General features: G+C 46.6%; 1 protein-coding gene across 2 annotated transcripts; it reads left to right on the plus strand.

Annotated features, from left to right (window-relative positions):
* Nucleotides 1-10,611: 10,611 nt before the first annotated feature.
* Nucleotides 10,612-13,414, plus strand: tmem169b (transmembrane protein 169b). Of its 2 annotated transcripts, none has more exons than XM_056290033.1 (3): nucleotides 10,612-10,742; nucleotides 11,746-12,070; nucleotides 12,323-13,414. In XM_056290033.1, exons 2-3 carry the CDS (start codon nucleotides 11,797-11,799, stop codon nucleotides 12,955-12,957), a joined length of 909 nt encoding a protein of 302 aa, XP_056146008.1. In that variant the 5' UTR covers nucleotides 10,612-10,742; nucleotides 11,746-11,796; the 3' UTR covers nucleotides 12,958-13,414. The 2 variants fall into 2 exon arrangements, with proteins under 2 accessions (XP_056146008.1, XP_056146009.1); XM_056290034.1 differs by having other exon boundaries at nucleotides 10,661-10,742; nucleotides 11,757-12,070.
* Nucleotides 13,415-14,254: the final 840 nt, after the last annotated feature.

Here is a 14,254-nt window from a genome sequence, read left to right on the forward strand (position 1 = left end):
TGTGGGTGAAAATCCCAGTAGATCAGCAGTTTCTGAAATACTCAGACCAGCCCGTCTGGCACCAACAACCATGCCACGTTCAAAGTCACTTAAATCACCTTTCTTCCCCATTCTGATGCTCGGTTTGAACTGCAGCAGATCGTCTTAACCATGTCTACATGCCTAAATGCATTGAGTTGCTGTCATGTGATTGGCTGATAAGAAATTTGCGTTAACGAGCAGTTGGACAGGTGTGCCTAATAAAGTGGCCGGTGAGTGTATATACAGTGCATCCGGAAAGTATTCAGACCCCTTCACTTCCTCCACATTTTGTTATGTTACAGCCTTATTCCAAAATGGATTAAATCCCTTTTTTTTCTCTCATCAATCTACACACAATACCCCATAATGACAAAGTGAAAAAGGTTTTGTAGAAATTTTTGCAAATTTATTAAAAATAAAGAACTGGAAATATTGCATGTACATAAGTATTCACACCCTTTACTCTGTTCTTGGTTGAGGCACCCTTGGCAGTGATTACAGCCTCAAGTCTTCTTGGGTATGAAGCTACAAGCTTGGCACACCTATATTTGGGGTATTTCTTCCATTCTTCTCTGCAGATCCTCTTGAGCTCTGTAAGGTTAGATGGGGAGCGTTGCTGCACAGCTATTTTCAGGTCTTTCCAGAGATGTTCAATGGGGTTCAAGTCTGGGCTCTGGCTGGGCCACTCAAGGACATTCACAGACTTGTCCCGAAGTCACTCCTTCATTGTCTTGGCTGTGTGCTTAGGGTCGATGTTGTGTTGAAAGGTAAACCTTCGCCCCAGTCTGAGGTCCTGAGCGCTCTGGAGCAGGTTTCATCAAGGATCTCTCTCTGTACTTTGCTCCATTCATCTTTCCCTCGATCCTGACTAGTCTCCCAGTTCCTGCCGCTGAAAAACACCCCCACAGCATGATGCTGCCACCACCATGCTTCACTGTAGGGATGGTATTAGCAAGGTGATGAGAGGTGCCTGGTTTCCTCCAGACGTGACGTTTGGCAATCAGGCCAAAGTGTTCAATCTTGGTTTCATCAGACCAGAGAATCTTGTTTCTCATGGTCTGAGAGTCCTTTAGGTACTTTCTGGCAAACTCCAAGTGGGCTGTCATGTGCCTTTTACTGAGCAGAGGCTTCCGTCTGGCCACTCTACCATAAAGGCCTGATTGGTGGAGTGCTGCAGAGATGGCTGTCCTTCTGGAAGGTTCTCCCATCTCCACAGAGGAACGCTGGAGCTCTGTCAGAGTGACCATCAGGTTCTTGGTCACCTCCCTGACCAAGGCCCTTCTCCCCCGATTGTTCAGTTTGGCTGGGCGGCTAGCTCTAGGAAGAGTCCTGGTGGATCCAAACTTCTTCCATTTACGAATGATGGAGACCAGTGTGCTCTTTGGGACCTTCAAAAATGTGGAAATTTTTTTGTACCCTTCCCCAGATCTGTGCCTCGATACAATCCTGTCTTGGAGGTCCACAGACAATTCTTTTGACTTCATGGCTTGGTTTCTGCTCTGACATGCACTGTCAACAGTGGGACCTTATATAGACAGGTGTGTGCCTTTCCAAATCATGTCCAATCAATTGAATTTACTACGGGTGGACTCCAATCAAGATGTAGAAACATCTCAAGGATGATCAGTGGAAACAGGATGAACCTGAGCTCAATTTTGAGTGTCATAGCAAAGGGTGTGAATACTTATGTACATGCAATATTTCAGTTTTTTATTTTTAATACATTTGGAAAAATTTCTACAAAACCTTTTTCACTTTGTCATTATGGGGTACTGTATGTAGATTGATGAGAAAAAAAGGAATTTAATCCATTTTGGAATAAGGCTGTAACATAACAAAATGTGGGGAAAGTGAAGGGCTGTGAATACTTTTCGGATGCACTGTATGTATACACACACACACACACACACACACACACACACACATATACACTCACCGGCCACTTTATTAGGCACACCTGTCCAACTGCTCGTTAACGCAAATTTCTTATCAGCCAATCACATGACAGCAACTCAATGCATTTAGGCATGTAGACATGGTCAAGACGATCTGCTGCAGTTCAAACCGAGCATCAGAGTGGGGAAGAAAGGTGATTTAAGTGACTTTGAACGTGGCATGGTTGTTGGTGCCAGACGGGCTGGTCTGAGTATTTCAGAAACTGCTGATCTACTGGGATTTTCACGCACAACCATCTCTAGGGTTTACAGAGAATGGTCCGAAAAAGAGAAAATATCCAGTGAGCGGCAGTTCTGTGGGCGAAAATGCCTTGTTGATGCCAGAGGTCAGAGGAGAATGGCCAGACTGGTTCAAGCTGATAGAAAGGCAACAGTAACTCAAATAACCACTCATTACAACCGAGGTATTCAGAAGAGCATCTCTGAACGCACAACACGTCGAACCTTGAGGCAGATGGGCTACAGCGGCAGAAGACCACACCGGGTGCCACTCCTGTCAGCTAAGAACAGGAAACTGAGGCTACAATTCGCACAGGCTCACCAAAATTGGACAATAGAAGATTGGAAAAACGTTGCCTGGTCTGATGAGTCTCGATTTCTGCTGCGACATTCGGATGGTAGGGTCAGAATTTGGCGTCAACAACATGAAAGCATGGATCCATCCTGCCTTGTATCAACGGTTCAGGCTGGTGGTGGTGGTGTAATGGTGTGGGGGATATTTTCTTGGCACACTTTGGGCCCCTTAGTACCAATTGAGCATCGTGTCAACGCCACAGCCTACCTGAGTATTGTTGCTGACCATGTCCATCCCTTTATGACCACAGTGTTCCCATCTTCTGATGGCTACTTCCAGCAGGATAACGCGCCATGTCATAAAGGTCGAATCATCTCAGACTGGTTTCTTGAACATGACAATGAGTTCACTGTACTCAAATGGCCTCCACAGTCACCAGATCTCAATCCAGTAGAGCACCTTTGGGATGTGGTGGACCGGGAGATTCGCATCATGGATGTGCAGCCGACAAATCTGCAGCAACTGCGTGATGCTATCATGTCAATATGGATCAAACTCTCTGAGGAATGTTTCCAGTGCCTTGTTGAATCTATGCCACGAAGGATTAAGGCAGTTCTGAAGGCAAAAGGGGGTCCAACCCGGTACTAGCAAGGTGTACCTAATAAAGTGGCCAGTGAGTGTATATACACATATATAACCCTGTGTGTGTATATATGTGTGTGTGTGTGTGTGTGTGTGTGTGTATACGCAACTATATGCCACCTTTAACAGTATTTCATGGTTTAGTTTATGTGCCAGCTGGGTGTCCTTGTATCAGATACATTGCCATACCTTTTAGCATTAGCTTTGATTTTTTCCACAGTTTTCTGTTTTGCATCAATTTCCTCCTCAAGTTTTGTAATATTTCCACGGGTGGTTTCAATGTAAGACGTGCTCTCTTTTATCTCAGCTCTGCAGACTGTTGAAAAAAACACAAGTCAGATAACCAGGTTTATAGTTATGACTGACAGCAAAGGACCTTTCTAGCATTGGTCAGCATTTTACTGCTGGGTTTTTTCTATACAGTTCTATATTTTTATTTGCATGATAATTTTTAGTGTTTCCTATAACATTTCAAGTTAAACAGGTCATTGTGCTGTAATATTTCTCTCAATAATTTGCGAATACCGTAAACGGATTTAGGTTACCTTCAATTTGTCGGTTTAACTCGTTCTTCTTTTGAGAGAGTTTCCGTGTTTGCAGAGCTGTGAGCCATTAAAGAAGAACGCACACGATTATCTGAGCAAGCCGCCCTCCCTGCTAGGCAACGCTAAGCTAGCATGAACGTAGCCACGCTAAGCTAGCATGAACGTAGCCACGCTAAGCTAGCATGAACGTAGCCATGCTAAGCTAGCATGAACGGCTACGTCTGCTTAGCTAGTCGGTGAGCCGGCTGAAGTGAGCGTTATTACAACAACAAAGCAAAATGGCAGCAAGTGGTCACCGTTTAAAAACAAAATCAGATGAAACAGAACAGCAAAATAACTTACTTAACTCAAAAAGGAGTTTTTCGAAATGAACGAGCGGATGTTGGTGGTCCATTCTAGCGTGACGGTTGGTAGGCGACAAAACTGCGCCAACCGCCCCGGAAGCAAGCCGGTCGCTCTGCCGTAAACCGGCTGGCCGACCGGCGTCACCAGGGCCGCAGCGAATACACTCCCCTCTCTCTCCAACAGATGGCGATAGAGGGTGCATAAACTTTACATTAAAATCATTTCATTTACATTTATTTTAAACTGTAACTATTTTGCAGCTTATCAAAAAAAATACAAAAAACAACAGGAACATAGTCTCTTCCCTTATTTAACGATTTCTCTCTGTTCATTATTTACGCTTAAGGTTGTCCGTCATGTTCGATGATGACAATCCTGCCTCTGTCACTTGTGAGTCTTCTTATGGCTGTAAAGCCCAGTCCGCCATCCACACCGTCTGCCACAGACAGAACAGGTGAGGTCACTGACTGGGGGTGTAGGTGTACTGACTGGGGGTGTAGGTGTACTGACTGGGGGTGTAGGTGTGGTACTGACTGGGGGTGTAGGTGTACTGACTGGGGGTGTAGGTGTGGTACTGGCTTCATGTCTCTTCAGACGTCTCCTGGTCCATCGATCACCGCGGTCCTCCTCGAGCTTTGGCACCCCTTGTTGATAGAGCTCATGCCAGATGGAGCGTTGGGCAGCAGTGTCCTCCAGCTGGCTCGGGTTCAGGCCGCACTTTCTTATGATGGTCTTTCATCTGGTCTTTGTTCCGTTTTTCTGGCCCCCTGCCAAGCGGCGGCCAAGATGTAGCTGGCCATACAGCACTTTACGCAGTAAGCGCTCCTTTGGCATCCTGATGCCGTGGCCGAGCCATCGAAGTTGGTGCTGAGTGACGGTAGCCTCCATGCTGGTGCAGTTGGTCTTGCGGAGTATTTCAGTATGGGGCACTCGGTCACGCCAGGTTCTCCTTAGGATGCATTGTAGGCATCTGATGTGGAAGGCCTCAAGCATCCTGAGGTGGTGGCTGTACAGGGTCCATGCCTCACTATATAATATATATAATATTTCATATAAATATTATATATATTATATATTTTTAGACTCCTGCCTGATCTTGTCCATCAACCTGTCCATCGCCATTGCAAACAAGAAAGGGCTCAGAGCCGATGCTTGATGTGTCCCACCTCCACCTTGAACCCATCTGTCGTTCCAACCACGCACCTCACCATTGTCACACTTCCCTCATACATATCCTGCACCACTCCTACATACTTCTCTGCAGCTCCTGACTTCCTCATACAATACCACACCTCCTCTCTCGGCACCCTGTCATATGCTTTCTCTAAATCCACAAAGACACAATGTAACTCTTTCTGGCCTTCTCTATACTTCTCCATCAACATTCTCAAAGCAAACATCACATCTGTGGTTCTCTTTCCTGGCATGAAACCATACTGCTGCTGCTGATCATCACCTCTCCTCTTCACCTAGCTTCTATTACTCTTTCCCAAATCTTCATGCTGCTGCTGATCATCACCTCTCCTCCTCTTAACCTAGCTTCTATTACTCTTTCCCATATCTTCATGCTGCTGCTGATCATCACCTCTCCTCCTCTTAACCTAGCTTCTATTACTCTTTCCCAAATCTTCATGCTGCTGCTGATCATCACCTCTCCTCCTCTTAACCTAGCTTCTATTACTCTTTCCCATATCTTCATGCTGTGGCTGATCACCACCTCTCCTCCTCTTAACCTAGCTTCTATTACTCTTTCCCATATCTTCATGCTGCTGCTGATCATCACCTCTCCTCTTCACCTAGCTTCTATTACTCTTTCCCAAATCTTCATGCTGCTGCTGATCATCACCTCTCCTCCTCTTAACCTAGCTTCTATTACTCTTTCCCATATCTTCATGCTGTGGCTGATCACCACCTCTCCTCCTCTTAACCTAGCTTCTATTACTCTTTCCCATATCTTCATGCTGCTGCTGATCATCACCTCTCCTCTTCACCTAGCTTCTATTACTCTTTCCCAAATCTTCATGCTGCTGCTGATCATCACCTCTCCTCCTCTTAACCTAGCTTCTATTACTCTTTCCCATATCTTCATGCTGCTGCTGATCATCACCTCTCCTCCTCTTAACCTAGCTTCTATTACTCTTTCCCAAATCTTCATGCTGCTGCTGATCATCACCTCTCCTCTTCTTAACCTAGCTTCTATTACTCTTTCCCATATCTTCATGCTGTGGCTGATCACCACCTCTCCTCCTCTTAACCTAGCTTCTATTACTCTTTCCCATATCTTCATGCTGCTGCTGATCATCACCTCTCCTCTTCACCTAGCTTCTATTACTCTTTCCCAAATCTTCATGCTGCTGCTGATCATCACTTCTCCTCCTCTTAACCTAGCTTCTATTACTCTTTCCCATATCTTCATGCTGTGGCTGATCATCACCTCTCCTCCTCTTAACCTAGCTTCTATTACTCTTTCCCATATCTTCATGCTGTGGCTGATCATCACCTCTCCTCTTAACCTAGCTTCTATTACTCTTTCCCATATCTTCATGCTGCTGCTGATCACCACCTCTCCTCCTCTTAACCTAGCTTCTATTACTCTTTCCCATATCTTCATGCTGCTGCTGATCATCACCTCTCCTCTTCTTAACCTAGCTTCTATTACTCTTTCCCAAATCTTCATGCTGCTGCTGATCACCACCTCTCCTCTTAACCTAGCTTCTATTACTCTTTCCCATATCTTCATGCTGCTGCTGATCACCACCTCTCCTCCTCTTAACCTAGCTTCTATTACTCTTTCCCATATCTTCATGCTGCTGCTGATCATCACCTCTCCTCCTCTTAACCTAGCTTCTATTACTCTTTCCCATATCTTCATGCTGTGGCTGATCATCACCTCTCCTCTTCTTAACCTAGCTTCTATTACTCTTTCCCATATCTTCATGCTGTGGCTGATCACCACCTCTCCTCCTCTTAACCTAGCTTCTATTACTCTTTCCCATATCTTCATGCTGCTGCTGATCATCACCTCTCCTCCTCTTAACCTAGCTTCTATTACTCTTTCCCATATCTTCATGCTGTGGCTGATCATCACCTCTCCTCTTAACCTAGCTTCTATTACTCTTATTCTGTATCATTGGCCACCACAATGCCAAATTTAACCACAAATGAAATGCATCTAAAAAGCACAAGATCTTCAAACAAGTTACTTTTTTGCACTGATTTTTTTTTAGCCTTTCTTTACTTTCATCTACAATTTTGGAATCTTTTTTAAAAACTTTTTTTTTTTATTGAACCTTTATTTAACCAGGAGGATCCCGCCGAGATTACAAAGCTCTTTCTCAAGGGAGACCTGGCCAAGATAGGCAGCAGCAATTAGAAAGCACAGAAACAAAATCACACAGTTGCAAAATTACACATTTGAAAACACAAACAAACGACAAAATAATTTAGAAAAAAGTAAATTACAAGCAGATTATAAAAAACAAGTACATGTTGTGAAATCAGCTATCAAAGACCCCAGCCACCCCAACTATGGACTGTTCCAGCTGCTATCGTCAGGCAAGCGGTACCGCAGCCTCAAAGCCCGGACCAGTAGGCTCCGGAACAGCTTTTATCCACCAAGCAACCAGGCCTTTGAACAAAGAACATTAGACACTTAGCCTGGTGCCGGACTGATGGTACTGACCTATGGTCTTCAGCAGATCATCAGTTTACACACACAAACACACTCACACAGACGTTGCTTGGCATACACAAACACACAAATATACAAACAACTACATACACATATGCACATTTATTAAGGCTGGGCCTACACACACACACACAGCACCTTACTTACAGCACACACTATTTATTATTATTACTGCTGTTTTGTTCTGTTTTGTGGTTATTTATCACTATTGTTGCTGCAGTGTTGAGGAGCTGAAACACAAGAATTTTACTCTCTTGTATTTGTATAATGAGACGTAACAAATAAAGAATCTTGAATCTTGACTGTTTGATTGGTCAGCAATTATATGGAAAAGTCCACATGACAGGTTTACAGAGGTGGAAGGGGTGTAGGGTAACAAGAGTATCTTTCGATCATTTCATTTAGACTTAGACTGCTTTCATTTGTCATTGCCTTATATGCATGTCTCATACATTATGTTTCACAAGGACCTCAGTGCCACATAAAAACAAATAAACAAATAGCAAATATTAAAAACAAAAAGTGCATTAAAAACAAGAATTACTTCACAGACCTAAACACCACAAGCACACCTGACACGGATAGTGAGTAAGACGGTCAAAAGGTCATTTTGTGGAAGGTCTGAGTGTTCAGGCTGTTGAGGAACCTCACAGCCTGAGGAATGAAACTGGTGCATAATCTGGTGGAGGCAGCATGGCTGCTCCGGTACCTCCTGCCAGAGGGTAGGAGGGTGAAGTGGATGTGGAAAGGGTGGGTGGGGTCCTTCACGATGCCGAGAGCCTTCCGGGTGCACAATGCGTCATAGATGGCCTGGATGGATGGAATAGCAGTTCCTATGATCTGTCCGGCTGTCTTCACTACCCGCTGTAGGGATTTGTGGTCGAGGCCTTGCAGGTCCCATGCCAGACAGAGAGACAGCTGGTCAGGATGCTCTCTATGGTGCCTCTGTAGAATGTGATGAGGATGGGTGGGGGGAAACTTGCCTTCTTCTGACGCCGCAGGAAGTGAAGACGCTGCTGGGCCTTCTTGGAGAGCGCAGTGACATGTGAGGACCAGGAGAGGTCCTCTGTGATGTGAACTCCCAGGAACGTAACACTGCTGACTCTCTCCACGTCCATACCATTGATGGTCCGAGGGATATGGTGGGCGCTGGTCTATCTAAAGTCAATAATGACCTCCTTAGTTTTTCCTATATGTAGGGAGAGGTTGTTGTTTTTACACCTCACTGCCAGTTGACCCACCTCCACTCTGTATGATGATTCCTCGTTGTTGCTGATGAGACCAACCACTGTGGTCTCATCAGCAAACTTTATGATGAGGTTGGAGGTGGACGATGCTGTGCAGTCGTGAGCCAGCAGGGTGAACAAGAGTGGACTGAGCACACAGCCCTGTGCTCATTGTGATGGTCCTGGAAGTGATCTTGCCAATTTGCACTGACTGTGGCCTCCCCGTGAGGAAGTCCAGCACCCAGTTACAGAGGGAGGTGTTAAGGCCCAGCTGACTCAGCTTTTTGATCAGGTGTTGTGGTATGACTGTGTTAAAAGCTGAGCTGAAGTCAATGAACAACATCCTCGCAGAGCTGTTCTTTCTCTCCAGGAGGGACAGGGCTGGATGAAGAGCAGAGGCTATGGCATCTTCTGTGGAGCGGTTAGCGCGGTATGCAAACTGGAGAGGGTCCAGAGTGGAGGGGAGGCTGGACTTGATGTGCTTCATGACCAGCCTCTCAAAGAACGTCAGGATGATGGGAGTCAGTGCATGGGGCGGTAGTCATTGTGGCAGGACACAGGGGACTTGTTTGGCACTGGTATGATGGTGGTAGACTTGAGACACGTGGGGATAACTGCCTGGGACAGCGAGATGTTGAAGACGTCAGCAAGGACATCTGCCAGCTGCTCAGCACAGTCTCTGATGGCTCGGCCCGAGATTCTGTCTGGACCCGCAGCTTTGTGTGGGTTGACTCTGGAGAGGATCTTTCTCACGTCATCTGCGGTCAACTGCAGAAGCCGGTCATCCATCAGGGATGTAGTCTTCACCACCGGCACCTTGTTCAGTCTCTCATATCGTGTGTAGAAGTCATTCAGTGCATCTGGGAGGGTGGGGGCACCGTCACAGGTCTGAGGAGGAGGCTTATAGCCAGTGAGGGCCTGAATACCCTTCCACAAGTGCTGTGTGTCTCTGCTATCAGCAAAGTGGCTGTTGATTCTCTGTACATATTGTATTTTTGCCTCCCTGATGCCACATGACAGGCTGGCCCTTTCCGATTTAGAATCAAAAATCAGAAAAAAGAAGAAAGAAGAAAGAAAAGAAAGCCCTGTGATGGCCCGGCGGCCTGTCCAGGGTGTCTCCCCGCCTGCCGCCCAATGACTGCTGGGACAGGCTCCAGCATCCCCGTGACCCCGAGGAAGGATAAGTGGTATGGATGATGGATGAATCAGAAAACACATAACGCCGTTATTTTATTGTTCGTTTACAAGTGTGAACTCAGAAGACCAATAACGGGCTGTTTTTCATTGTTTTGATTTTGTTCTTACGTTAAAACGAGAACATGAGGGGATATAAGAGGGGCACGGATTAACGCGTGTAGTCATTATTTCCTTGTTCATACAATGCCAGCGGGCATTGTACTTTGTTTGACAGGGGTCGGAGGGGCGGGGCTAGTCCCATTCCGCCATACAGTTTGTTTGACGGGGGTCGGAGGGGCGGGGCTAGTCCCATTCCGCCATACAGTTTGTTTGACGGGGGTCGGAGGGGCGGGGCTAGTCCCATTGCGCCATACAGTTTGTTTGACGGGGGTCGGAGGGGCGGGGCTAGTCCCATTCCGCCATACAGTTTGTTTGACGGGGGTCGGAGGGGCGGGGCTAGTCCTATTCTGCGGAGCGCTGCTGTATCGGCCCCCATCGCGGTGATGTGGAGCTCGGTGCGCCCCCGGCCGAGTGTGTGTGAGCCGGTGTCCGGTGTGCGGTGTCGGGTGTCGCCGGTCGGAGGCTGTGTGTGCTGCGCCGCAGCCGAGCAAGACTCGCTAACAGCAGGTACAGCAGTGTGACGGCGGCGCGTGTGTTCGCCGCTGGTGTGTGTGGACAAAAGAAGGACCGTGCGCGGGGTGTGATGCGGAGGGAGGGAGGGAGGTAGGGAGGGAGGGGGTCAGAAGAACGGGCTCATTGTTGGCTTCCCGTCCCGTGGCACCAGAACATCACCATTAACCCGGAGCGCGTCGTGTTTGTCACGACGGCCTGCGGCTCTGGCGTCCCGTGGCCCCGTTGGGTGAGTCGCGGCGAGTGTCGCCCACAGCGAGGAGCGCGGTGGGTCCTCCGAGCAGCAGACTCGTCTCGCTCCGGCGGCGGCGGCGGCGGTGTGGGTGGAGCAGGCCTGCGGAGCGGACGGAGGCAGGCGCGGAACACGTGCATGGAAAAAGCCCACTAATTGTCAGTGTTAATGGCTGATGCACGCTACCCCTAGATTCTATTGGATAATTCATATGTTGACCAAAGGAAAACAAATCAGCCTCCTGTTCAAATAATTATTTCATTAACCTTCACTCTCTGTGTGTGTGTGTGTGTGTGTGTGTGTGTGTGTGTGTGTGTGTGTTGCTCATCTATATTTGTGAGGGCCAGTTTGAGTTTTTAACCGTTACAGTAGGGACATTTATCCAAAGTGAGTGACATTCTGGCTGGCCCTCACTTCTTCAAGGGGCTATTTTAGGTTGTGTGTGTGTGTGTGTGTGTGTGTGTGTGTGTAGGAAACATTATCATACCGTTGCTCTTCCTGAGACTGATTCCTGAAACACAATGAATGAACACTGCATGGAATGGGCTGTCCAGGAAGTCACTATACAGTGCCTGTGAGCCCTCCTCTGTTGCTCTCCCTGAGGTTTCTTCCTATTTTTTTCTCCATTAAAGGTTTTTTTAGGGAGGTGTTCCTTATCCGATGAGAGGGTCTAAGGACAGGATGTTGTGTTGCTGTAAAGCCTCTTGAGGCAAATTTGTAATTTGTGATATTGGGCTGTACAAATAAAATTGACTTGACTGTGTTCAGTCTATTAACAGCAGCACCAGAGTCAGTGAGCTCACCCAGCCAGTCGTGAGGATGGCTCAGGCAGAGGAGCAGCCATCTGAAAGGGAGAGCAGTCCCCAAATGGACTCCCTGAGGTCAGAGACATCAGTGAGCCACTCAGAGGAAGGAGAAGGGGGACACTCTATAAGGAGGAAGAAGAGGAAGAAGAGAGACCCACGTCCAGAGTCTATCATCGTCTACCGCTCTGAAATGGAAAGGGCACCCGGAGAGGATCAAGGTGGCGAGGAGGGTCCTGAGCGGGGTGCAGAGGAGGGCGCTACATTTCTTTGCACACCAACAGGCGAAGGTAAACATACAGGTGAAGAAAACATAAACCAAAGAGTTTTCAGGCTGTTTTGTCAGATTTACTTAAAAAAAAACCCAGTTAATTATTGACAAGACCAGGGATGTCCCATTCATTTTAATGAATGCCATCTTTTGCATCTACAGTACATATGACCTAACTTAGAGGCAGCTTTTTCGTCAGAACCTGCAGCTAGGTCTGTCACATGGGTCAAGTGTTATGTCTTGTGAAATCTGTGATGTGTTTCCTTAACAGGAGGAAGCTGGAGCCTACCTCCAGACAGCCGATATGTGACTCTGACCGGCACCATTACCCGGGGTAAGAAGAAAGGTCAGATGGTGGACATCCATGTCACGATGACAGAAAAGGAGCTCAGGGACCTGGCCAAGTCAAAAGAGCGTCTGGACGCTGAGTGTGAAGCAGGGGCAGGTTCCACCCGCAGCTGCAGCTTGGGTTTCTGCCAGGGGCCCCACATTGTCCTCTGGAGCCTCTCCTGTGCTCCTGTGGTATTTGTCCTCTCTTTCATCACCTCTTTCTACTATGGCACGCTCACTTGGTACAACGTCTTCCTGGTGTACAACGAGGAACGGACGTTTTGGCACAAAATCACCGTGTGCCCCTTCCTCATCATTTTCTACCCCATGCTCATCATGCCCATGGCGTTGTCACTGGCACTGTACTCTGCTGTGGTGCAGGTGTCCTGGGCTTTCAGCGAGTGGTGGCAGTCAGTGAGAGATCTGGAAAAAGGCTTCTGTGGCTGGGCCTGCGGGAAGCTAGGGCTGGAAGATTGTTCCCCTTATAGTATAGTGGAATTGCTGGATTCTGATACCATCTCTGGGACTCTGCAGAGCAAGGCCCCCAGTGAACTCGCTCAGACATCATCGGTATGAGACAAAGCGATGTGAGGTTATTCAAAAACAAGACCTTTAGTTAGAAATGCTTTCTGTGGCTTATTTGATGTTACTTTCAGTCAGTGTTAGATGAGTGGGTTTTGCTGCATCGGCTCACAACAAAGTGCTGGCCAGTTAAACAATCACAAGGAAGCATTTGAAAGTATTTTCACTATGCTTTTTGTGTTTGAAATACTTACCTTGCATTTTCTGAACTGTCCTTATGAGGTAAACTTGATCCATGGTCCTTCTAAGAATATTAAAATATTACAGGACATTTTATTTGAAATTTTGAGACAGATTTGCATGGATCAAACTTCTTCAGACAGAGAATATTTATTATGACCAGTCATTGAGACCAACCCGGTCAACAACCGGTGAGACACCAGGACACAGACACGGTTCATGATGGTGGTTGAGGGCTCAAGAGCCATTTTATTTAAAAACAAAAGTTAAAAACCCAAGAGTTAAATCAGCTACTTTAAAACCAACAAGACATGGTGCAGAGTGTTTTAACAGGAGCGAGCGGCCATGTATCTGCATAGTGTATGTGTGGACCTGTTCTTGCCCTCTTCCCCGGTTTGTCTTTTAGTGTCTACAGGCACAATTTAACCTGTGCTGGCCAGTTGCACCGACTCCAGACAGATGTATCCCCCCCTCCACACACACACACACACACACACACACACACACACACACACACACACACACACACACACACACATACACCCCGTCACAGTCTTTTTTTTTTCGACTATGGTTTTTGCATATACATATAGTCATACATAGAATAAATCCTATCAACATTATTAAACATTTCAGGTCACTGGATGGTCACCATTAAGTATCATAGGACAACACTCCTATACAGAGAAGTTTGATAGCTGTGCGCTGTTGGAAGGACTTGTCAACACGTGCTATGGACACCGGACCCTGATACACACACAGTATCTGAGACCTGCAAGTTGAAGTAAAGTTCTCTTTGTCTGTATATATCTTATTCTAATATATGTGATGACTAAGAACTGCACTGTAAATGGGAAATATTACTTAAAAGCAACTGTTAAATGGTTTAACATTGTTTTTAATGGGTGTTATCTTAAATCACCAGTGAAACAATATTTGAAGCCATAGTCACAAGGAGCTGACAGACTAGGTTTTTGTGGCAAATTGAATTTCAATGTTGCCCTACTTTCACGTGTTTTAAGACACCATCAGAATAGATGTTTGTGATCTTAAACTAATTGTGCTGTTTTCACAGTTTTGGTGCACTGTTACACAAATTGCATTTATCCTC

The sequence above is a fragment of the Lampris incognitus genome, chromosome 11 (assembly GCF_029633865.1).
Source record: "Lampris incognitus isolate fLamInc1 chromosome 11, fLamInc1.hap2, whole genome shotgun sequence".
NCBI lineage: Eukaryota > Metazoa > Chordata > Actinopteri > Lampriformes > Lampridae > Lampris > Lampris incognitus.

Excerpts from the sequence above, each read along its gene's own strand:
- tmem169b (XM_056290033.1), top strand. The coding sequence starts at position 11,797 with ATGGCTCAGGCAGAGGAGCAGCCATCTGAAAGGGAGAGCAGTCCCCAA. Across the intron at positions 12,071-12,322 it reads TTGCACACCAACAGGCGAAG|GAGGAAGCTGGAGCCTACCT; the intron begins GTAAACATACAG and ends TTTCCTTAACAG.